Genomic DNA, 25519 nt, shown 5'->3' on the forward strand with positions numbered 1-25519 from the left:
ATCTTCTCGGCTCTTTCCGTCAATCTTCGGATAAGAGCTATTATTGATAATAGCCGAGATGTTCCGATATTTCCGGTCATTATCGAAATTCACATATTCTAAATACAAGAAAGGTGTCCTTTGTGCGGAAAAGATAGAGAAGAGAACAAGTATGTCGAAAATAAGGAATAAACCCTCTCATTACAATAAATATGACTAGAATTATAATTTCGGTTGATAGCCTATAACTATCTGTGACCTCAACTAGAGTACAGTACTTAGATATATTGTTCATTTTTGATAATATATACATGTACATCAACAAACTGCAATATTGATATAAAATTATAAAATTCAATTTAAACGCTATATATGTCATTTTCGCTCGGGTTCGTCAGAAAAAGCCACTTTCGGATTGGTCACTTATTATCTTATATAGACTTTTTAACAATACGATTTTTCATGACTTTTTCATCAGTAATTTAAATTAAAACAGCAGGGTGTTAAATATCACATTTTATTACCCATGTATTACATAATATTACACAACTGGTATTCCTTTTAAAGTGGATTGGCAAGGCGGTAAGTGTCAAACAGATTGACACGTTGTTATTTGCCAGCTACTTAACAATATTTATCATTCAACCGGATCGTTTTAGTACCATGACATATATATATAGTTAATTACTTAAAATTATGAAAATGATTAATCATAATATTTAAGTAATTTTTATTTATTAATAATCTCATCAATGTTTATTGAAATTGTGAAGTGACAAACAGTGTACGTGACGTGCGTTTCCATGAGTTACAATTAAGGAACCGTGTGTTATTCCATCACCCATCTTAACTTCACAAGAGTAAATATATTAAGTGACTTAAAAAATTTCTGTTTGGCATATCAGTTAAGTCGGATAAAGGATAAAATTAGCTAAACTGAAAACTAAAAATGCACTTTATCACGTGTTCCAACTTTTTTTCCAGAATGATATTTAACCTCGATTTTAAATGTTAATAAAATTTATATAAAAATGTTATATATTATATGTAATAAAAATATTTTTTAATATGGACTTTTTCAACAAGAATTAAATTGACTTCTTTATTTGCTAATATATATATTTCTACATATTTTTACAACAATATTTTTACAACAATAATCTCAATGTCAGGTCAGTGATGTAAGGGGGAATTCTTAAACAATCGTCTTTTCCATGCCTTTTGGGGACAATCTTGGCCACAAAGCTTTGGAGGCATCTTTAAAGCTATTTTATATGATTTTCTAATTTTTACCTTAAACAAACTCTGATTTTAGAAAATATCAAATGGTCCTCCCTAGAAAGCCGCATACTCCAACCCTTTCTCATATTCCTTTACAAAATACAGTACAATCTTGTAAATGTTGTTCATAAAAGCACCTCGTCCCAACTAGAAATTTGAACTTCCTGACCCCCAGTCTCGTAATCATGCAGTAGTATCACTTCAGCTCAAACTTTTCCAGAACTTTTAGCCACAGATCGATCAAATCAAGTCTCGGTCTAAATATTTTCAAGGATAACTAGGATGGACTGGTGACAACAGCCCTTTTCAAGTCCTCAAAATTCTATTTAGTTTAAAACCCTGTAAATTTTTATCTTTTAACAAAACACGGGTAGCACGAAATACCCCAATTAACAGGGGAAGGCGATGCTAAGTTAGTGTCTTGTCGCCCATGTAGGCATCAATAACCTTATGGTGGAAAAAAATAATATGATTTTATTACATCAATTTAAAATCGAACTGATTTGACCTATAAAATGCACGTATAACATATGTCATATTAAGCATTTAATGCCTAAATAGAGGCACATCAATCAGAAAACGGAAGTATTTACTTCATATCATGTAGCAAAACAATTATTTTAAATATGTATAATAATGTAAAACCTATATCTAGTGTGAGTCTTACCCCGATTTGTGTTAGAATTCTTTTCATGCCATTTTGTACAATAAAAATAATTACTTTGGAAAAAAAGTGAGCAAACGATCTGCAGTTTTGCACCCACACTTTTGGTATAAAATAATTGCATTTTTAAAAATCTGGAAACAAAGTGATCCCTCGAAAGCATTAATCACAACAAAATTACAAGAGAATTGCAGACTCGGTTTGATTGAGTATGTATATATGAGGGACAATGAATACGTGCAACATCCCTCTCTTATTTAAAGTCTCCCGATTGATATACACGTTTAAAGTTTTACTTAATTGCACAAGGGAGTTGGAAATTTAAGTCCAATGAATACAGATGTGTTTGAAATATTTGAAAACGATAACAACGCCTTCTTTAACATATTATATACCCGATAACTATTAGCTGGAAATTTCTGTCAAAAATTAGGAACTATATAAAGCAAGTTTAATTATTATATCTTTGAAATTGCTTTATGTTACTATTTGCGAATTAATCGAAGAACAAACTTGAATATTCGAGAACAACATATTTTAACTATGTTATATAAATTTAATTATCTAATTCTAAAGTATTTCATGTCCTTAATATACCATATGCATATATTTTGATGACCTTATAAACATATATGTGCGCATGGCCCACGGTTAAAGTTTAGAACAATTTTAAGTTTTTGATCTAAGTCATGTATCGTTTCAAAATGTACAGCAAACTACAAAAATTGACTTGTCAAACACTTCATATTCAGAATGATAATGAAATGCAAAAAAATGTTTCAAAAATGTGTTTCAGAGGCATGAAAAAAACTCGAAATGATAAAACTATCATCGAATGATCGAGCTTTACTTTCCTGTGAACACTTTTAGCGATTAATAAAATGTTGGAGTAATAGATTGGATCAGATTTCATTCAATTTAGATTATCTCTTACATCTTTAGCGATTAAACTTACATAAAAACAACACAATGGTTCTTGATCAGTTCAGAAATTTTACAGTTTTGAAAGCAATAATTTTTTTGCCAATTGCTTTCTCTGCAGGACTTTTAATCATCCTAATATTATTTGTTTGTTTGTTTGTTTTTTCACAAACGATGGAAGCATTTGACTGAGAATAGATACTAGGCAGAATTGATAAGCAAACTACGTTAAGGTCCAGGACAATATGGTTTTATAGCATTCCCTTCGTACAGAAAAACGAATTATTTTGAATTTTTGAATACATGTAATCATATTATAAGACCGACGATTGAACGTTTTCAGCAGGTTGTCGAAATTTACAGGCAAATGGTTTGTACAGGCGACAAACACTTTCGACCGGGTGCTAATGTTTATAAATGACGAAATACAGACGAAATACATTAGATAGATTTCTGAATAATTCTAAAGTTGTCATTGCAGTTATATCAAATAACTTCTTTGATAGCGAATATTGTTATCAGGAATTTGATCAAGCATGTCTGGAAGCCAAACTTATTATGTTTTTTTGTTGCTATGACTAAATAATGAAGAAAGAATGCCGCCATGAATGATAGAATTGTACAAAATAAATGTATGGGTTTCGTGGGACCGTGAACGAAATTGAGCATGCATAATGAAAAGCATGTGGGAGAATGTTTGTAATTCCACTCTGTATATTCTAATGAAATAGTTTATGGAATAGTTTACTGCCTGTAGCAAAAATTAAAATTAAACATTAATTGGGGCAAATACGGTCTTCTGTTAGTGTTTGGGACAGAATGAAAATACAAATACATTTTATTAGAGTTTAGATATGACATTGTTAAGGAATATATTTTGCTTTTTAATGTTTCTTTGAAGATTTTATTGTTTATAATTATATTGACGTGTAGCTTTTTGTTTACTTTTCTACAACGAATGGTACTGTCGGTATACATAACAATAATTATCCAAGTAATATATCTACATTGATTGATACATATTTTTTATCAGACAATGAACTTATACACCTCGATCTGTATATATCCTTATAAACGAAGAACATGCATTACATTTGGATTATAACTTGGATTATTACACTGGCCCGTCTGTCCTTTCAGTGCCCCTCCAAAGAAGTATTGTTTTTAAAGACCTTACTCATAGTTATTACTTGACTGGCATGCCCATTTATCAAGCTTTTGACCATTACTCGCTGGTTTTGGTGATTATCTTTATCATAATTCATTTGACTGTGCCAAAAATGGTAAATTTATACTTCTTGATATTTTGCTTGTTTCTGGGGATTTAACAGCTATATTCCAGAAAAAAAAATGTAAGAATACGTGTTGCTGTTGCGTATTTTTGCTTAATGAGTATGTGTCAAATCTTGTTGTTTTGTTTTTTTTATTTCAAACAGGTTAATATTGCTATTCTGCTCCACGGAATATATTTCATTAATTATACCATAAATTTGAATCCCTCTCAATGTATATGCACAGGGTGTTTCAAATAGGCAGTGTCTTACTTTGAATCAGGCTTTTATTTCTAATAAGCTTTTTTATTTATTTTTTTATCATTTATTTTGTGTTTGTTTTATGTTTGTTTGTTTGTTGGTTTTTTTACTGTCTTTTCAAAAAAAAAAAAAAAAAAAAAAAAAAAAAAAAAAAAAAAAAAACACAAAAAAAGGAGCTTGAAATTCTATCAATAATTGCTCTAAAGTCCTATCAATAAAATCCATACCTACAAAAAACATATTTGTATAGGTATGGATTTTTTTTTAAATCGGACTTTAAAAAGAGCGATTATTGATATAATTCAAGCTCATGTGGATTGTGATTCGATCCACGTACATTGCTACTAAAAAATTTCAGATAGTAATAAAGCATCTTACATGCCCTAATGCCATTACTTTTATGTTTGTACTTTCTATCATAATGTGTCAGCAGACAAGTAGGTAGGTAGGTAGATTCATGAACAGTTTGAACACTATCAAATTGTATAAGTTTTAAGATGACACTGCTAATTTAGATATTCGCATAGAGAAAGCGCCTGATACACACAGATGATAAAAGTGAAAGTGAAAGTAAACACGTAGTACATGTAGATCAATAAACATTTAACAAATCTACTACCATTACGATCAAGATAACAGTTCACGAACTCGACGAAGGTAATATATTACAGTACAGTAGACATGAATGCAAGATCTTGTTGTTGTTTTTTTTTAATGCTGATAATTGTTATAAAAATAAATTGCAAGTAATATAGAGATAATCTGATAATTATTGAAGGGAAGGATATTCTGTGAGAGACTAAATCATCATTTGAAAGGCATCTAGTCCAAATTATTAATATAAGACGCATATGCTTGTTGTAGCTTTGCCCATTAGTAAAGAAAAATCGCAAAGCAAAGTCTTACTTGTTGGATTAAGAGACATATCGACATATTTCACAGTTCAACAACAGTCAGGAAATATGTACGAAGTTGTGTAAACTGGTAAGGAATATTGGTCTGTACAAATAGTGTATATCATAAAAGATATATGAGGGCCTTTATCCCATATAAAATATATTTTCCCTGTGACAGAAAAGTTTTTCTAATTGTTATTTAAACTTCCCTGTTTGTTGCCATCTGCTGTCACATTGTTGAATTTTTTTCTTCAGGGTACAAATAACATTATTTTATGCTCATTAAAGGGACTCCACTGAGATTTTTTGGCATGGTTGGACTGAAAATATTTTTTCCAGATAAATGTACCATTTGATGTAGGTTTAGACCATTAATCTTTGTGCAAAGTTTAAGATCATTTGCGCACTTCGTTTTTCCAGAATTATTATTCAAATTGTAAAAAAAATGACCCAAAATGAAAAGCGTTTAGACGCTTTTCACTCAAATCGCGCTAAGGAAAGCATAAAAGTATGATTTTCAATTTATTTCAAAGTATATTTCTTAACTATTTTTGCATATATTTCTGTTTAAAGTGCCCTAGCTCATTTATGTAAGAAATTCAAATGTTATGTTTTTAGGCTTTTAAACTTCAGTGGAGTCCCTTTAATGTATGCTGAGTATCTTTTATACATGCAGTTCTTTTTATATTAAATTTTGCTTCTGTTGTTTTAATATTCTTCCCAGATGTTTTAAAACATGAATTCCAACATTTGTACCTTTAGAGCAAAAAGCTTGCATAATTCCCTTCAACAAAAACTTTGCTAAAATTTACTTCAGTAACATGTACTTGACAGTTTTTATGCGAGTGTTTTTTTTTTCATTTATTAAAGATTATTTCTTTTTATCAAAGAATTAGTTTAAAAACCCTGTTATAATAAGTTCATTATCATTTAACAATTTAAGTTTAATAATCTAAGTTTGTAGATACTAGTTTATTATCATTTAATAATTTAAGTTTGTACAAGTAAGATATTAGTTTAGGCAGTGATGAAACATTTATTACAGACTAAAAGCTCTGTGAAAAATATATATTCCAGTTTTAAGTGTGAATTTGTGCAATAAAAACAAGATATACCTGTTATGTTTCAGATGCTAAGTTGTACTTCTTTAAATCATATTTAAAACAATATTTAACATTTGTATGTATATTTACAATGCTCATGCAGTGCTAAAGTAGACTAAATTGAAGTGTTATCAATTTCATCACTATGTCATTCAAGTTCTTTGTTTAGAACAGGTTAAATATCTATCACCCATTGTTTTATTTTGTCTGATAACATAGCTTTATTATGTTACACTTAACTATTAATCATTCTTGATTTAAAATATCATTTGGTGTAAAAAAATGTAACAATACATTACAATATACAAATGATTATAAAGTATTAAGTATCTAGTATTTAAATCACTGCTGGTGAAATGTGTATGAATACACACCTAAGTGTTCTTTAAACATCTATAATGTAAAGCTAGTTGTCAAGGACTCGTGATTCTAACTGTCATGGAAACTGAATGTATTTTTATTTGAGATAAAGACTAAAATGAATTTTAGATTGATTTTAAAAAAAGTGTATCTTGATTATGATAAAGGATGCTTTAAGCTTAGAAAAACAATACATTAATGAAATAAAAAAATTAGAAATTCTGTGGAAAGGTTACAGTAAAATAGTCAGACAATTATGTTTTAACTGATGGGGTGCTCTAGTGGCCGTCCAATTCGTAGACTTTCTGTAAGCGAATCTTCTGACAGCATAGAATACAAAATGTACGAGGAATCTGAATCACCAAATCCTCATGTACATTGGGATGACAGTGATGAAGAAGAAGATGATGATGACTACTATACTGATCACGTTATGGATGCTTCAATGAATTTTAGAGATCGGGTAATGTCATCAAAAGGTCCAAGAAGTGCGGGAGCAAGATCGCGAGTAACCACGACAAGTGCTGGTGAAACTTTTGATGGGGGGAGTGAATATTTTGATATGTAAGAGGTTTTAATTGCTATCTTAATTAACTTCAACCCTAACTTATATTTAAAGTAGAAAACAGCAAGGATACCTCTCTTTTAAGATCCGTCATTTGTTATATGTACGGTACCACAAAATTAAGAAATCTGGTAGATAATCAATCTCTTTTTTAAATGAATGTATATAATTAACCAAAAATGTATTCATGCTGCTGTAATTATTTAGATTTTAGGATTTTGGTAAAGACGTACCAGTACCATGACCATTTTCGTTACACAATGTCATAACAATCTATTAATGCCAGGCTGTCATTTTGTATCAGGGCTTTTTAACTAATGACATCTCTAATTTTTGTAGGCTAAGTAAATTTACCAAATTCATTTTCACCCACATTCCATTTAAGGTTCATTAAATAAGCAGGTGATTTTCTATCATTTTGACAAGACATCATATCAACAAATTTGAGGCTCATCAATTCAACAAATTCAGGGCTTATCAATTCAACAAATAAAGGACAAAATTATCAAATCAACAAACTTGAGGCATATCAATTAAACACTTCCAGGACATATCATTTCAGCAAATTAAGGTATTAGCACCCTAATGCATTACCTCCGCTTTGAAGAGTATTCAAATAGGCTAGAACTACTGTTAACTACATTGAAAATGAGGGCCATGGGTTCAATCCCCAGACAGGTCAACTTTTTTTTTCTTTCTTTTTTTCTTTTAACATTATTTATGTATCTCTCATGTCCCATTTGGAAAGAAAAATGTGTTTTATTTTGATTTTTTAATTTATATAGGTATTTATTGGCTAAATTATGCTAAATATAGTAATAAATATGGTACCTGATATTTTCAAAGTGTAATATAATCAAAACTAGACGGTAAAAGTATTTCAAATTTTACAAGATCAACCAATATACTTTTATAAAAATTTAGGGAAACTTTGAAAACAGGCACTCATTTGGGTATATTTTAAGAATTTTTTAAATTAGGCTCCCTAAGTAGAAAAATGGTCAGACACGTGGTAAAAATGGGTGGGGTAGGGTAACATTTTTATACAGATTTCATAAATTTTAAGTAGAAACCATAATTTTGCTTATTTGGATTGTTAGCTAAATGGTACTATGTATATGTTTCTTTCCAAAAATTAATGGGAAAACATTTTTCATTAGAATGTTATTGCAGATTATTTAAAGGTTCCTACTTTCTAAAAAAGGGCCCTCATAACATCCCAGCTTGACTTCAGAAAAGTGGCCATAACTTAATTTCCGTACGGTAAACTTTGTTTAAATTTTGCATACAGGTGAACTTTAAGGTATACATCTGACTTATTATGTCAATTTTTTAGTTCCTGATAGTGCCCATTAGGGTCCTAATACCTTAAGGGCATATCAATTCATCAAATTAAGGGCATGTCATATCAACTAATACTGTTTAACAGGGCATATCAATTCAACAATTTCAGGGGGTGTAATTGTTTAACACTGTTTAAATTAGACTAAAGAGTTCTTATCATTGTCATTACAATATTTTAACTAACATAATTGAATAATTTGTTAAGTCTTTTATAATTTTTTTTTAAATTAACAGAAGCTTTAATTTTGTGTTGTTTTCATCATTATCTATGGAACACAATATGTATTGCAATAAGGGTTGCCTATATCACAATATATTACTATACAGGTCTCATCATATCTTATCACTCTTATCACGGGGGTGGAACCCCATATGAATCTCAAAAATGAGCATCGGTAAATATGATATGTGAATTTCCGCTGCACCAGATGTGAAGCATAACACCAGATGTGACTGGAAAAATAGGCCGATCGCAGGGTAAGTTTTCATCTTTTCAAACATTTATATAAAATTCAATCCTTTTTTTAAGAAAATCGAAATGTGATTCTACCCTCCTGACTCTCCTCTACATTACCCCTTGTTGTTTTGGATTTCTATGCAGTCTTCATCGAGATATTCTTTCCGTCGTGGGTTCTGGTGTGTCCAAAACATGCAATATGAATGAAGAAAATGTCACTAAACGGACTCGAAAAACATAGATTTTACGAATCTCACTACAGGTCGATGCTAAACATTCAAACAAATCCTGGTTTAAATATTTATTGAGATTTGGCTACATACAAGGGAATCACTGCTCAAAATTGCATTTGAGCTCCAGATGTGCTGAAGAGATTCATATGTGCATAGCATGAAAAATTAGCAACAATCTAGAATTTATTCTATTGTGTATCATTCTGTAATAAATTCTATTATCCGAAATAGACACATTTTCACGAGACGAGCTTGAATAACATAGTATCCATATAGAAAGAGATATAAGACATTCTGCATACGAAAGGTTTTTAAAATACGTAGATATGGTGGGAAGGCCTTGCTTATTTTCACTTATTGACGTCGTGTGTACTGCAATCTTTCCCTTTTTATGCCGCCATGCATTAATTAATTAATTAATTAATTATTCACTCGACTGCACTGTCTGCTTAATAGGAGAGTAATGTGAAGCATGTTTGAATTTGTTATGATGCTGTAAGAAAGTTAGTGATAAACTTTTAAAAAAAGATCAAAGAAGATTTGCATATTTATTTTCCACATTAAGAAACGTCCCTGCAGAATATTTACATGGTTCACTTCATGCCCACAGTGGCAATTATGGGTCATTGCCTATCTGAATTTTATGCCTGCTCTGTAATTCTTTGAATGGTTTTAAAGAAACTTTAACATATCTTAACAGTATTGAGCGGACATGCGTAGCTCATAATGCACATAGATTGTTTCCTGAAAATGTTCATGTACGCAAAAAGATCACTGAACTTATTCTCCGCTTTATAACTGTTATTTCAGTGGGAACTGTAAATTATAAACACTTTCGTAATTCGTTTCTTTTGTTATTTTTCAGGAAAATGGGTCGTTTTCTAGGCACAAAAAGGAAAGGTTTAAAACTTCAAGAATAAAACGTCACGTGTATCGTGAAAAGAGGAAGTCATCAGCGCTTACATCTCCTTTTTCGCCTTTTAAATTGTCCCCATGTGTCAAAAGATTCCGCGTATCGCAGACTCCAAAGTCCAAAAATTCACCAGAAAGTGCACGTATTACTTTTTCCAATTCAAAGAAAAAACGCTTAATATTCAATTAACAACTATTAAGTCCCATGAAATGTTCTTCACAGAAAGGATTTGCAAAGATAAATAAAATCAGTTACAATGAACAGATAGACATTAGGGATGACATGGGTTACATAAAAAGTAACCGAGGTTTCGGGTGGGAAATTTTATTTATGGAGAGAAGCCAATCATAAATTGAAATTTTATGTTTATTAAAATTCTCATTTCTGTTTATCATGCGATAAAACAGTTATAATATATCGAACTCGACTATTATGTAGAAATATCATGACCTGGGGCGGCATCTCGGGTTTTCCTAACAAAAGAAAAACCTTCGATGCCGCACCAGGCCATGATATTTACACATAACAGTCTGTCGCTATAACTATAACTTGTGGAATATTAAAGTGATAGATATTTTTATGAATGTAAACATTATTAAAGAAACATATTATATGACACGATAGCTTTACAAAGTTCAATACTCTCAGTTTGGTTTGTCCAAGTTACATATCATTTATTAGTGAATTGTTTATCATAAGAGTACTATCCGCTCTGCTTCAACATTTTCATGTACTCGGGCCTTTTAGTATTTCTAATGCTATTATAAGCTAGTAAGCTCTGTTACTGTGGTAATCAAACACACTAATGTTACAATTAAACTTTCAGCCAAAGATGCAAAACCTATATTGTTTCTATACATTGGCTATTCAATGATTATATGGAAGTGGTCCGTAGTTTTGTAGATGGTTTTCTACATCACATCTGGAGCTCAAATGCAATTTTGAGCAGCGATTCCCTTGTATGTAGCCAAATCTCAATAAATATTTAAACCAGAATTTGTTTGAATGTTTAGCATCGACCTGTAGTGAAATTTCGTAAAATCTATGTTTTTTGAGTCCGTTTAGTGACATTTTCTTCATTCATATTGCATGTTTTGGACACACCAGAACCCACGACGGAAAGAATATTTCGATGAAGACTGCATAGAAATCCAAAACAACAAGGGGTAATATAGAGGAGAGTCAGGAGGGTAGAATCATATTTCGATTTTCTTTAAAAAAGGATTGAATTTTATATAAATGTTTAAAAAGATGAAAAATTACCCTGCGATCGGCCTATTTTTCCAGTCACATCTGATGTTATGCTTCACATCTGATGCAGCGGAAATTCACATATCATTTTTACCGATGCTCATTTTTGAGATTCATATGGGGTTCCACCCCCGTGCTTATGTTGTTGTATTATTTTACAATGTTTAAGCTTAAATACTTTAATTATATTGTGCATGGCCAGTATGTGCCAAAAAATATTTTGTGAGAATTAAACAATAGAACTACCAGCATGTGTCTGTGTTGCACAATCTGTGTACATGCTAAAAAATAGATCCATAATACATAGACGGACATGTTTTATTTCTAGAGATACAATGACCGAGGGAAGATCCGAGATGACAGACTGGGATCAAGAGGAACCCGGCATACATGCTCCATCTCTGTCGTTATGGTACAATGATGAAGGGCCTGGAGATATTCTAACACAGGATGTTTATGTACCGAAGGTTGGACTTACAAAGTATACTTACTATTGTTGTCTACAGTGGAATGCTGGGATGAATGGTGGAGGTTATTGTGGGATACAGGATCATCCGAAGGGTCATAATTACATATTCTCATTGTGGGATCCTATAGATACAGACAAGAAGATCAAACCTATTTATGTTGTGAGTATACAGCAATTTGCTTTAGTACACAATCTATCAGAGCTAACAGTGCAAAAATTTTAACTAAGCTTTAGGAGTTCTTGCCATAAATTTAATTTATCTGCTTTTTTATTATAAAAATTTACCACTAAATGGAATATTCAAGGTAAACTATTTTTGAGATAAACCATACATTTGTTTTCAGTATAATAATTATTTTCTCAGTTTTTATATGCCCAAAGAAACATCAGGATGTATTATGGTATGGCATTGTCTGTCCTCACTTCTCTTTATTAAACAAAAGAAAATAACAAAAGAAATGAGCCGCGTCACGACAAAACCAACATAATGAGTTTGCGACCAGCATGGATCCAGACCAGCCTGCATGGATGCGCAGTCTGATCAGGATCCATTCTGTTCCCTATCAGTTTCTTTACTTGTAATAGGGTTTGTAAGTAAACAGCATGGATCCCGATCAGACTGCTCAGATGCGCAGGCTGGTCTGGATCCATGCTGGTCACAAACCCTTTATGTTGGTTTTGTCGTGACGCGGCTCAAATGGCCCCTTATTCCAATTTTGGTTGCATGTCTTTCTGTCTGTAGACAGTTAGTTTCAGCAGGATAACTTTTTGAGGGATTTCAGTGATTGTGAAATAGGAGAAATGGCTTGCCCTAGACAGGGTTTGAACCCACACAGCTTGCAATTCTTAGATTACAAGTCCGAGGTGTTAACCACTCAGCCATGCCACCTGTACTCTAATGATTGTGCTATTCTTGACATGTATACATGTTACATAACAACACAGATGAATTTTGATTTTTGCAGCAATCAACTTATTATTGATACAGTTATGCCCCTTTAAAAACAAATTTCCTTTGAAATTTTGAATTTGCTTTGAAATTTCTTTGGGATTTCAATGATTGTGTTTATATTTCTTCATGAAAGTATTGTTTATATTTGGCATGACAGTATTTTTCGTTTGAACATGAGATAAGTTTTGTTTTTTTTGGGTGCTGCAATCAACATTTTATTGAAAGAGTTATGCCCCTTTTAAAGCAATTTTCTGTAAAATTATGGGTTTCAGCAAGGTAATTTGAAAGATTTATCTTGAAGGCATACTTTTTACAGTGATACCTTCTTTTGGATTTGCCATCATTTTAAAATACACATAATTGTAATAGAGTTAAAAAGAAACACCATTTCAAACTTAAGTTAAATTGATGTAAACTTAATTCTATGACTGCTCAACATTTATCCATGATGCAAAAACATGATGGAAAATGATACTGTCTTTATTATGTTTATTATTTAAACAATTATATTTATATAATAATTCTTGCTATTTTATTCTGCATTTATATTGTTAAAAAAAGCTTTAAAAACAATGCTGCTGCCTTTCTACTATTTTTATCAGTCTTAAATATTTATTGTACTTGTAAGATTCCCAGCATTTTCTTACTGCCAAATAAAATTTCCTCTTAAATTTCAGAAAACCATTCTGAAAATCTACCGATAAGCTACATATTAATCTATTTTCCTCTCACTTTGTGTAAATTTGTATCGTAGATTATGGCAGTATTTACTACATGTACATTGTATTTACATGTCTTGATGCATATATAAATACTGTATTGTTCCCATGTTTTAGGGACCAGGAACTATCTATGAACCTTTTGGTGGGGAAGGCCAGGGCTTGAAGACTTGGAACTTTTCTTTAGGATGGGAACCAGACAACTGGTATACCCTTGTAACCAGACGCTGGGATGATGATGACAGGACATGCTATGGATTCTGGGTAAAACACCATTTAACCTTGGAATGGACCCATTTAGTGTCCTTAGAATTTCCGGTACCTGGCACATACTTTGAAACGTTAACCTGTAGTTTTCTGGAAGATTGGGAAGGAAGTGGGGACCAAGAACGTCGAGTTCATTACCAGAATGGCTACAAGCATGGTTTAAATGGAAAATGGCTACCATTTGATAAAGCAGTGTTTAGTATGGTAAATGAAACAAGATGTAAACTGTTTGAAAACAATTATGACTCTGGAGTTTTAGATGACACATTCTATTTGCATTCAGGTGGTCAGTCAATGCCAACAGGGGGCGCTGTCAATGGCGGAATGCTGAAAAGAAAGATGCCCCAGAAACCAGATGTTCTGCCGATATGCGTGTACCTGTCATCAGTTACTGCTGAGGAAGTGAGCTGGGATATACCTACAGGAAGTGTTCCACAGTTTCAGTATATTGTTTACATTGACAGAATGATCTATAAACAGGAAATAAACTCTGAAGCTAGAACATGTAAATTTAATACCCCACCGACGGAACTTGTTGAATTGTTAATTGAGGATATTTATGGACATGCTGTAAGGTCAAGGTTCAAGGTCAGTAACCCTCCAGATTGTGACCCAGAAACTAGGAAAAGATTAGAAGTGTATGTACCAACAGCAAGTCACTGAAGTAGACTTTTAAACTCTACAAACTGTCACAATTTTACTTACAGTCATGTGTATTAAGATATAAAGTAATGACTGGATTAGCCATTGTTGGATACCCACAGTTGATTAACATGTCACATAACATATAATCAATGTTAATGGTTCGGCCGTGGGTATCCTACAAGGGATAAGCATACAGTTATGTTATTTGGTACAACCAAGCAGATTTATGAATAATTTATCACTTTAAACACATATACTAAGTCTTACATAAGAGTTTTTGCCTTTGTATTTTTTCACAGTGAAATCAGACTTTAAGTGACTAACCTAATTTATTATATGCTTTCCGGTGGTTTATAGAAATATATCAGTGAAATATAAAACTGATAATTTCACTGTTTGAAACAGTGAAATTATCAATTTGATAATTTCTCTGTTTTGTATTTAAGTCCCTTAGGTTGTTTCAGTGAAGTACCAGCGTGCACAGTACTGGAAACCAACTTAATAATGTGACGTTGTTAATGACATCACATTGAATTATTATTTGGAGCGCTTTTCATTTAGTATCTTTTTAAACGTTTCTTTGCATGTAATAAAAAGAAAATTTGTTTACTTTAGTGTAAGATCGAAATACATTTAACCTTGTGGCTGCACCACTCGTGAAATATACGTTTTGGTGCTCGCTCGGTGAAACATATTCTGATCTTGCACTGAACTAAACAAATATCCTCTATTTACTTTTGCTGATCTCAATTCATTGCTGTGGTAGTGAATAGTAGTACGAAGCATTAAATTTTATATATTTGTAGTCATGAATAGGTTAAAAAGTTAAAGTTGCATGAAATTTTGTGGAATACCAAGTGCTGAATTGTGTGGACTGGAAAATCTATTTGGGCTGGTTTTGGTCAAAATGAAAACTTTCAATATTATGAAATATCAGATGAATTGTATATGAAATGAATTATAAATCTCATATGAAATGTTTTGTAATAACTCTAAAAGGTTTGCTCTCCACAAAATAATAAATATTTTAAGTTCTTTCTTCTGAAAATCAGGAGACAAATGAAGAATGTAAAACAATGGACAAATTAACAAATTTTGTTAATAAAAATCACCATTTTCAGGATAAATATACAAAATACTTCAATTTTTGTACTAAAATGTAATTTGACAATTTCATAAATATTGCTGTTAAAAATAGAATGACAGTTGGCACATTTTCAGTGATTTATTGTTAAAAATAATTCCTGTTAAAGTAAAAAGATTTAGAAATACTATACAGACTGAACATCATTACCTGAATGACTTGTTTTAAACACTTGAGAATCTTTCTTATCTGAAACTGTTGCCATGTTATATTAACTGATAAACAGATTTTGTTGATAATATTACTGATCTTGTATATTAAATATTCAAGTTTTGTTCATTGTTATGTCCTGCCAGTATATTTCATTTGTTTTTTTTAAATTATATAAAATTGTGTCTCATTTTATTATAGTAGTGATCTACTGTATGTGATAATGATGTAAATGATTAAATATTGTAAATGCATCATTCTAACTGAAAGATTTATTCTATCACACAAACTTTATGCAAGATAAACATATTTTCCAACAATAACAGCAATTCACTTCTGTTGCCAAACAAATCACAAGTCTTCAAATGTATCGTTAAAAATGAATAGAAGCTGTGTAATGAATGAAAAAGAAAAGATCAAATTTTTGGTTTGTAAAAATAAATAAATATGTTACAATTAAATTACATGTCATGTCACATACAGATTTAATGAATAATTTATTGAGTAGCTTGTGAATAACATGAATGTGAGATCATGTCTCATGAATATCGTATGTGTTATGATTGTTCTTATGTTATATATATATATATTTACATTAAAGTTATAACATACAATGTAAATCAAGTTTTGTTATTTTGTAATTCTGTGCTTAAAGCTACTTTCCCACATATTGTAATTTGAATGTTTTTGAAAGCAGATGTTATCAAAAGATAAAATTTCACCACAAGCTTACAGTACATTTATATGAAACTAGAAGATTAATACATGTCTTGTCCAACAAAAAACATCTGATCAAAGTATTATCAATGTTTACCCTGCTGTAATTTTAAACTGTAACAACATTTTATTTTGAAAATATCTACATGTACTTGAATTATAAACACACCTTTAATGGTTGCAGGTAGATCAGTTGGTTGCTGGTAGAATAAATTTGCACTTGGTAAGATTTTTTATTCCGCATTCAATTATGGACAGAAAAATTGCCAAAAAATTGTAGTAATAAGTTATATAACTTAACAGAGTCATGACGTTTTGTTATTGTGAAAAAAATATGTCTGCTATGTGATGAAGTTGAATGATATTCAACTTCATCATTAAATATTTATGAAATATACATATATAAATGCAAGAACTTGACCTTGAACCCAGTGACTCTCAACTCCAATCAAACTTAAAGGACCACTTGAGGTATGTTCCTTCTCAAAATATGAGATATTGGTTAAATAATACAAAGGCTGTATAAGATCCAAGCTATGTTCCTTCCAAATAAGAAAAATATCAGTCTTTAAATAGCCACTGAATAAGCAAATGTGTAGAAATCTATTACTTGACCTTGACCCCTAACTCAACCCAAAGAAGAATACCATGCAAGTTATCTTCCTATCAAATATGAAAGACATCTGAAAGATACATGGGCTGTATGGACAAAAGTGTAAAAGTCTATTGACCTTAACCCACTGACCCCTAACTCGTTACGAAGTTGGGTACGGCACATTCAGATACAAATTGCACGTATTGTTCAGCTAAAACTGACTGAATAGTGTCTTCCTCTGCTGTATTTTCAAGAGGATGTCGACTCAAAAAATCTGCAGGGTTTTCAGAACCTTTCTTGTACTGTACATGGAAGTCATATCCAACAAGTCGAAGTCTCCACCTTTCGCATATCAGTGGCTGATTCGATTTTGGATGGTTGAAAATTGCTTCAAGACACTTGGCATCTGTAATCAGTTTGAAAGGTTTTCCGTACAAATAATTTGAAATGTTCAATTGACACAAGTCCATTGCATTGTCTTTCTGACTGAGAATAACGTTGTTGAACTGGTGTCAAGGTTTTGCTAGAGTAAGTTATTATCTTATTATCCTGGCTCAATATTCCAGTGACTCCTACACCACTTGCATCAACGGTGAGTTCAAGTTCTTTATTCGGATTATAGTACAACATAACAGTGTCACTAGTCAATGCATCTTTCAGTTTTACGAAAGCACTTTCTTCGCTTTCTGTCCATCGCCATTTAATTCCTTTTTGAGTCAGTTTTCGTAACCACTCAGTCAATGTGGAATAGTTGTGGATAAATCTTGACAGGTAATTTGTCATTCCCAAAAAACTCCTTAATTTTACTACGTTTGTTGGGCTTGCAGCTTTCTGGATAGCTTTCACCTTTTCTGGATTTTGTGATATTCCTTGGTCAGGAAATATGTATCCATAGAACTTAATCTGGCTCACTTTGAACATACATTTCTTTCTGTTCAGGGTCAGATTTTTCTCTCTTAGTCTCTAGAAAAAAGCTTCGAGAAACTTATCCTGATTTATAATCTTCATCTTAGGCATACAAAAAATTGAAATCAATTGAACTTTATGGCATATCAGTTCAACAAATTCAGGAGTTTTTTATTTGTTAAATCCTGTTTAAATTAGACTTAATAAAGAGTTTGTATCATTATTTTTCCAATATTATTACTAAGTCTTATATCATTAATTATGAAGCTTTTCATAGTTTGTTAGTGTTTTATATTTTTTTAATTAATGTTGTTTTCATCATAATCTATGTATCAAATTATATCATAATACAGGTTTCACAATATCTTTGCACCCTTATAATTACATTGTTGTATTATTTTACAATGTTTAAGCATGTACCTGTCTGTGTTACTGTTTAAAAATGCACACTCACACTTGTACATTATCATATTGATAAATAGTCCCACAATACAACAGTTTTATTTTTAGAGATTCAATAGCTGAACAAAAATCCGAGATGACAGACTTTGACAAAGAGGAACCCGGCATAAGTGCTCCATCTCTGTGGTTACGGTACAACGATGAAGGGCCAGGTGATATTCTAACACAAGATGTGTATGTACCGAAGGTTGGACTAACAAAGTACACTTACTATTGTTGTCTACAGTGGAATGCTGGGATGAATGGTGGAGGTTATTGTGGGATACAGGATCATCCGAAAGGTCATAATTACATATTCTCATTGTGGAATCCTATAGATACAGACAAGAAGATCAAACCTATTTATGTTGTGAGTATACAGCAATTTACTTTTAAAGAATTTAGCAGTACACAATCTAACGATAGCTTTTAAGTGAGCCATAGGAGTTCTTAAAGATATACTAAATAGAAAATATTGAAAATTGCTACATAGTCTCTTTGTAAATATAAAAAGAACCTGTTTTGACTTCACATGAAGTAGATATTGTTTAAAACTCTAAATACTATAGGTGGTCACAGTATAAATATATAGTGTCATTAAAAAAAACCTGTCAGTTGTTTAAGAATTCAGGACCTGTTAAAGGGATACATTGTTTATTCATTCTTTTATTCAAATTAGACATATGTTGTAGTTTTCAATAAATTTCTGTGATTAAAATATTTTAATCAATGATGAATTTTAGTATATCTTTAATTGTTCTGGGTTTTTTAATCAAAATTTGCATGGAATTGAAAAATAAAACCCTACAAAATTTAATATTCAAGGTTAACCATGCTATTAGAGAGATACCAGTCATTTGTTTTCAGTTTGATAATATTTTTGAGTTTCTATACACCCAAAGATTTAACTTCAGGCGTATTATGGTATGGCATTGTCCATCTACACTTCCTAAAAACATACAGGGGCCAATTGAATCGGAATTCATTTGGTAACAATAGAATTAGGGGCCAATGGCCCTGTATGAAACAAAAGAAAACAGCAAAACTGAAAGAAATGGCCCCTTTCCAATTTCGGTTGTATTTCTTTCTGTCTTTAGACAATTTGTTTCAGAATGATAACTTTGGAAGTTTTTCAATGATTATGTGTTTATATTTGGCATGAAAGTATCAATATATTATATCAGAACACATGTCAAGTTTGTTTTTTGCACAAATCAAGTTATTATTGAAAGAGTTATGCCCCATTTTAGCCATATTTTTTCTTCAATTATTGGTTTCCACAGGATTTCAATGTGTGTGTTTAGATTAAACAAATTTATTTTAGTTTGATTGTGTTGGAAACTTTTAATAATAAGCTTTTTGAAACTCACAGTGACTCAAATTTTTTCCTGGAACCAACCAGTACTAAGCAATGAATGGAAAGTTTCTTGCTCATGGAAACTACGGCTTGCCCCTAATGGGGTTTAAACCCCATTGCAACCAGCAATTTTTAAATTTTTTGTGTGACCTCTTGGCCATGCCACCACTGAAATGATTGTGTTTATTATGTACACGATATGTTAACACACAGGTTAACATCAATTTTTGCAGCAATCAACTAAGTAATTTACACAGTTATGCCCCCTTTTAAGACAATTTTCTGTAAAATTATTGTTTTCCACAAGATAGCTTTTGAAGAATTTTACTGATCATGTTTTTATTTGGCATGAAAGTATTGTTTATATTTGGCATGACAGTATTTTATGTCCAAAAAAATGAGTTGAGTTACATTTTTGTTGCAATCAACATATTATTGAAAGAGTTATGCCCCTTGTAAAGCAAATTTCAGTAATATTACTGATTTCCGCAAGATAACTCTTGAAAGATTCATCTTGAAGGCATATTTTTTATCATGGATTTGCCATCTTTTGAAATCATGATATAATTGTAACCGAGTTTGAAACACCATTTCAAACTTAAATTGCTGTAATTTTCATTCTGTTTATTTTTTAATTTTAACAAGAAAGTAATTCTTGCTATTTAATCCTGCATTTATAATGTGAAAAAAGCCTTTAAAACTATGCTGGTGTCTTTCTACCGTTTTAATCAGCCCTGTGTTATTCATTGTACTTGTAAGATTCCCAGTCTTTTCTTACTGCCACATATTGTCGTCAGATTTTAAACTTCAGAAACCATTCTAAAACTCTACCGATGAACTACATTATTACTACATATTAACCCAATTTCCTCTCACTTTATGTACTGTAATTATGTTGTAATAGTGGCAGTATTTACTACATTTCTTAATGCATATATTAATACTGTATTGTTCCCATGTTTTAGGGACCAGGAACTATCTGTGAACCTTTTGGTGGTGAAGGGCAAGGTTTGAAGACCTGGAACTTTACTTTATGATGGGAACCAGACAACTGGTATACCCTTGTAACCAGACGCTGGGATGATTTTACTAAATTTCTTAATGCATATATTAATACTGTATTGTTCCCATGTTTTAGGGACCAGGAACTATCTGTGAACCTTTTGGTGGTGAAGGCCAAGGCTTGAAGACTTGGAACTTTACTTTAGGATGGGAACCAGACAACTGGTATACCCTTATTACCAGACGCTGGGATAATGATGACAAGACATGCTATGGATTCTGGGTAAAGAACCATTTAACCTTGGAATGGACCCATTTAGTGTCCTTAGAATTTCCGGTACCTGGCACATACTTTGAAAAGGTAACCAGTAGTTTTCTGGAAGATTGGGTAGGAAGTGGGGACCAAGAACGTCGAGTTCATTACCAGAATGGCTACAAGCATGGTTTAAATGGAAAATGGCTACCATTTGATAAAGCAGTGTTTAGAATGGTAAAAGAAACAAGATGTAAACTGTTTGAAAACAATTATGACTCTGGAGTTTTAGATGACACATTCTATTTGCATTCAGGTGGTCAGTCAATGCCAACAGGGGGCGCTGTCAATGGCGGAATGCTGAAAAGAAAGATGCCCCAGAAACCAGATGTTCTGCCAATATGCGTGAAACTGTCATCAATTTCTAATGAGGAAGTGAGCTGGGATATTCCTACAGGAAGTGTTCCACAGTTTCAGTATATTGTTTACATTGGCGGAAAGAGATATAAACAGGAAATAAACTCTGAAGCTAGAACATGTAAATTTAATACCCCACCCACAGAACTTGTTGAATTGGTAATCGAGGATATTTATGGGCATAAGGTCAAGGTTCAAGGTCAGTAACCCTCCAGATTGTGACCCTGAAACTAGGAAAAGATTAGAAGTATTTGTACCAACAGCAAGTCACTGAAGTAGACTTTTTTAAACCCTTACAAACTGTCACAATTTTACACGTGTATTAAGATATATAGTAATAACTTGATTAGCCATCGTCGGATAACCACAGTTGATAAACATGTCACATAACATGTAATAAATGTTAATGGTTCGGCCGTGGTTATCAGAGGTACAGCCATGTAATTTGAAACATCCAAGCAGAGTTAGGAATAATTTAGCACTTTGAACAGCTACACTAAGTCAAATTTAAGGGTTTTTGCCCTTATGGTCATAATTGGTTGTATTTTTTCACAGTGAAATCAGACTATTAAAGTGACTGTCTAGACAGTCTAATTTATTTTTGATGATCTCAATTCATTGTCAGACAGGTGTGGCTGTGGTAGTGAATAGTAGTTCAAAGCATTAAAGTTAAAATATTTGTAGTCATAAATAGGTTAAAAAGTTCAAGTTGCATGAAATTTTGTGGAATACCATTGAGTGCTGAATAGTGTAGAATGGAAAATGTATTGGGACTGGTTTTGGTCAAAATGAAAACTTTCAATATTATGAAATATCAGATGAATTGTATATAAAAATAAAAATGAGTTATTAATCCCATATTGAATATGTTGTAATAACTCAAAAAGGTTTGCTCTCTACAAAATAATCAATATTAGAAGTTTTTTCTTTTGGAAATCAGGAAACAAATGAAGAACAATGTAAAACAATGGACAAATTAACAGTTTTGGTGATATATTCACCATTTTTGGGATAAATATATAAAAATTATTTAATTTATGAACTTATAAAAAATTTGACAATTTCAGAAAAATTGCTGTTCAAAATAGAATGACAGTTTGCACATTTTCAATGATTTATTGCTAAAAATAATTCCTGTTAAAGCTAAAAGGAAGTGCCATAAATACTGAATATTATGCATGAATGACTTGAGAATCTTTCTTATCTGAAACTGTTGCCATGTTATATTAAAGGGACTCCGCCTAAAATATAACATTTGAATTTCTTACATAAATAAGTTGGGGCACTTTAAACAGAAATATATGCAAAGATAGTTAAGAAATATACTTTGAAATAAATTGAAAATGGTATTTTTATGCGTTTCTTAGCCCGATTTATAAATTGAAAATGGTATTTTTATGTGTTTCTCAGCCCGATTTGAGTAAAAAGCGTTTGAACACTTTTCGTTTCGGGTCATTTTTTTACAATTTGAATAATTATTCTGGAAAAACGAAGTGTGTGAATGAATAAAGATTAGTGGTCTAAACCTTCATCAAATGGTACATTTATCTGAAAAAATATTTTCAGTTGCATCATGTCAATAAACCTCAGTGGAGTCCCTTTAACTGATAAATGGATATTGTTGATAATATAACTGATCTTGTATTAAATATCCAAGTTTTGTTCATTTTTGTCCTGCCAGTATATTTCAATTGTTTTCTGAAATTATATCACACGATGTTTCATTTTATTATAGTAGTGTTATGTGTGATAACTTTAATGATGTAAATGAATAAATATTGTAAATGTATCACTCTAATGAAAGATTTATTTTATGACACAAACATTTAAAAACATATTACTAAGGTTTTTTTTGCATTTGCATTGAAAACGAATATACTTTATGCAAGATAAAATTTCAAACAATAAGGCAATCCACTTCTGTTCTGGTTAAAAAAATTCATCAGAGATAATCTTTTTGCCAGAAAAATCAATAGTCCTGATAATTTTTCATTTAAAAATGTTTAGTGAATGAACAACAAAGATAAGATATAAGGTTTGTAATATAAATAAATATGTTATAATCAAATTACTTACAGGTTTAATGAATAATTTATTGAGTAGCTTGTTTAAAATGAATGTTAAATCATGATGTCTCATGAATATTGTATGTGTTATGATAGTTCTGATGTTATATACATGTATATATATATCATATACATTTTATATGTATCACATATATTATACTACTAGATATGTTATGATGAAAAAGAATTGACTTTTTAATAGACCTAGTTCATGTACAGTCAAACCTGTATACCATGCTATATCATGCCATTGATGTTATGTAATATTACTGTGTACTGATGGACATATTGCCTTTGTATGAATAAAGTTTATCTATCTATCTATCTGTCTATCTATATTTACATTAAAGTTATAACATAAATCAAGTTTGTTATTTTGTAATTCTGTGCTTAAAGCTACTATCCAACACATTGTAATTTGAAGAATGATGTCATCAAAAGATAAAATTTCACCACAAGCTTACAGTACATTTATATGACTCTAGAAGATTAATACATGTCTTGTCCACCAAAAAACCATCTGATCAAAGTATTATCAATGTTTACCCTGCTGTAATTTTAAACTGTAACAACATTTTATTTTGAAAATATCTACATGTACTTGAATTATAAACACACCGTTAAATGGTTGCAGGTAGATCAGTTGGTTGCTGGCAGAACAATTGTGTGCTTGGTAAGATTTTTTTATTCTGCAATCAATTATTAACAGAAAAATTGCCAAAAAAAAAATGTAATAATAAGTTATATAACATAACAGAGTCATGATGTTCTGTTATTGTGAAAAATATAAGTTGGCATGTCTTTGCTATGTGATGAAGTTGAATGATATTCACCTTCATCATTAAATATTTATCAAATATACATATATAAATGCAAGAACTTGACCTTGAACCCAGTGACTCTAAACTCCAACCAAACTGAAAGGACCACTTGAGGTAATTGTTCCTTCTTAAAATATGAGATATTGGTAAAATAATACCAAGGCTGTATAAGATCCAAGCTATGTTCCTGCCAAATAAGAAAAATATCTGTCTATAAATAGCCACTGAATAAGCAAATGTGTAGATTACTTGACCTTGACCCTTAACTCAACCCATAGTAGAATACCATGCAAGTTATCTTCCTATCAAATATGAAAGACATCTGAAAGATTCATGAAGGCTGTATGAGCAAAAGTGTAAAACTCTATTGACCTTAACCCATTGTTACAAAGGAAGAATACCATGCATTATATCTTCATACCAAACAGACAGTACATAAATAAAGGCTGTATGGGCAAATGTGTAAAAATCTATTTTTGGCATTGATAACCTTAACCCAAATGACCCCTAACTTAACCCAAAGGAAGAGGACCTCCCTAGGCATGTCCATACTAAACATGAAAGACATCAATTTAAAAATTAAAGGCTGCATGAGCAAAAATGTTAAAATTCATATTTTTACACCAAATGAACCCTTATTCCACAGAAAAATATTAAATAAATGAGTAATTAGGAGAAATTTAAGATAAATCCAACTTGCCAGAATAGGTTAACCATACATATTTTCAAAGTGATAAAAAAAGGAAATAACCGGGAAAATGGATGGCAGTTATATTTCTTGGCAATATTATGTACTTTTTATTTTATGCTTTTCAGTGGATTACTGATTTATCCGTGAAAATTATATTTGGTAATTTCACAGTGAAAATTATCAAAATATAATTTCACTCTTTTCAATGACGAAACTACTTTTTTAAGATTTTCCCCATGTGGTACCTCAATTTTATTTTTGCTGACAATTCTGACAATGTCAGGCTGTTTAAAGAAAAAGCAAAACTGAAATTGATAAATAACTTAAATGTCAAAAGTAATAAAAAGAAGAAAACTTACTTCTATTCATTCAAATTCATGAAATTCCAATCACCAAATTTCGTTTTTT

The 25519-nt window shown here is 31.3% G+C and overlaps 2 protein-coding genes across 2 annotated transcripts; both read left to right on the forward strand.

Annotated features, from left to right (window-relative positions):
• The first annotated feature begins 4745 nt into the window (after positions 1 to 4745).
• LOC132745195 (uncharacterized) lies at positions 4746 to 23917 on the forward strand. The gene is made up of 3 exons (XM_060734033.1): positions 4746 to 5034; positions 18574 to 18874; positions 21000 to 23917. The coding sequence occupies exons 2-3, from the start codon at positions 18602 to 18604 to the stop codon at positions 21738 to 21740; spliced, it is 1014 nt and encodes a 337-aa protein (XP_060590016.1). The 5' UTR covers positions 4746 to 5034; positions 18574 to 18601; the 3' UTR covers positions 21741 to 23917.
• On the forward strand, positions 5395 to 16450 carry LOC132745194 (uncharacterized). The gene is made up of 3 exons (XM_060734032.1): positions 5395 to 7300; positions 11828 to 12128; positions 13757 to 16450. Exons 1-3 carry the CDS (start codon positions 7005 to 7007, stop codon positions 14567 to 14569), a joined length of 1410 nt encoding a protein of 469 aa, XP_060590015.1. The 5' UTR covers positions 5395 to 7004; the 3' UTR covers positions 14570 to 16450.
• Positions 23918 to 25519: the final 1602 nt, after the last annotated feature.

Source organism: Ruditapes philippinarum, unplaced genomic scaffold, assembly GCF_026571515.1.
Source record: "Ruditapes philippinarum isolate M1 unplaced genomic scaffold, ASM2657151v2 ctg9645_1_1_1_1, whole genome shotgun sequence".
Taxonomy (NCBI): domain Eukaryota; kingdom Metazoa; phylum Mollusca; class Bivalvia; order Venerida; family Veneridae; genus Ruditapes; species Ruditapes philippinarum.

Excerpts from the sequence above, each read along its gene's own strand:
- LOC132745194 (XM_060734032.1), top strand. The coding sequence starts at position 7,005 with ATGGGGTGCTCTAGTGGCCGTCCAATTCGTAGACTTTCTGTAAGCGAA. Across the intron at positions 7,301-11,827 it reads GGGAGTGAATATTTTGATAT|AGATACAATGACCGAGGGAA; the intron begins GTAAGAGGTTTT and ends TTTTATTTCTAG. Across the intron at positions 12,129-13,756 it reads AGATCAAACCTATTTATGTT|GGACCAGGAACTATCTATGA; the intron begins GTGAGTATACAG and ends CCCATGTTTTAG.
- LOC132745195 (XM_060734033.1), top strand. The coding sequence starts at position 18,602 with ATGACAGACTTTGACAAAGAGGAACCCGGCATAAGTGCTCCATCTCTG. Across the intron at positions 18,875-20,999 it reads AGATCAAACCTATTTATGTT|GGACCAGGAACTATCTGTGA; the intron begins GTGAGTATACAG and ends CCCATGTTTTAG.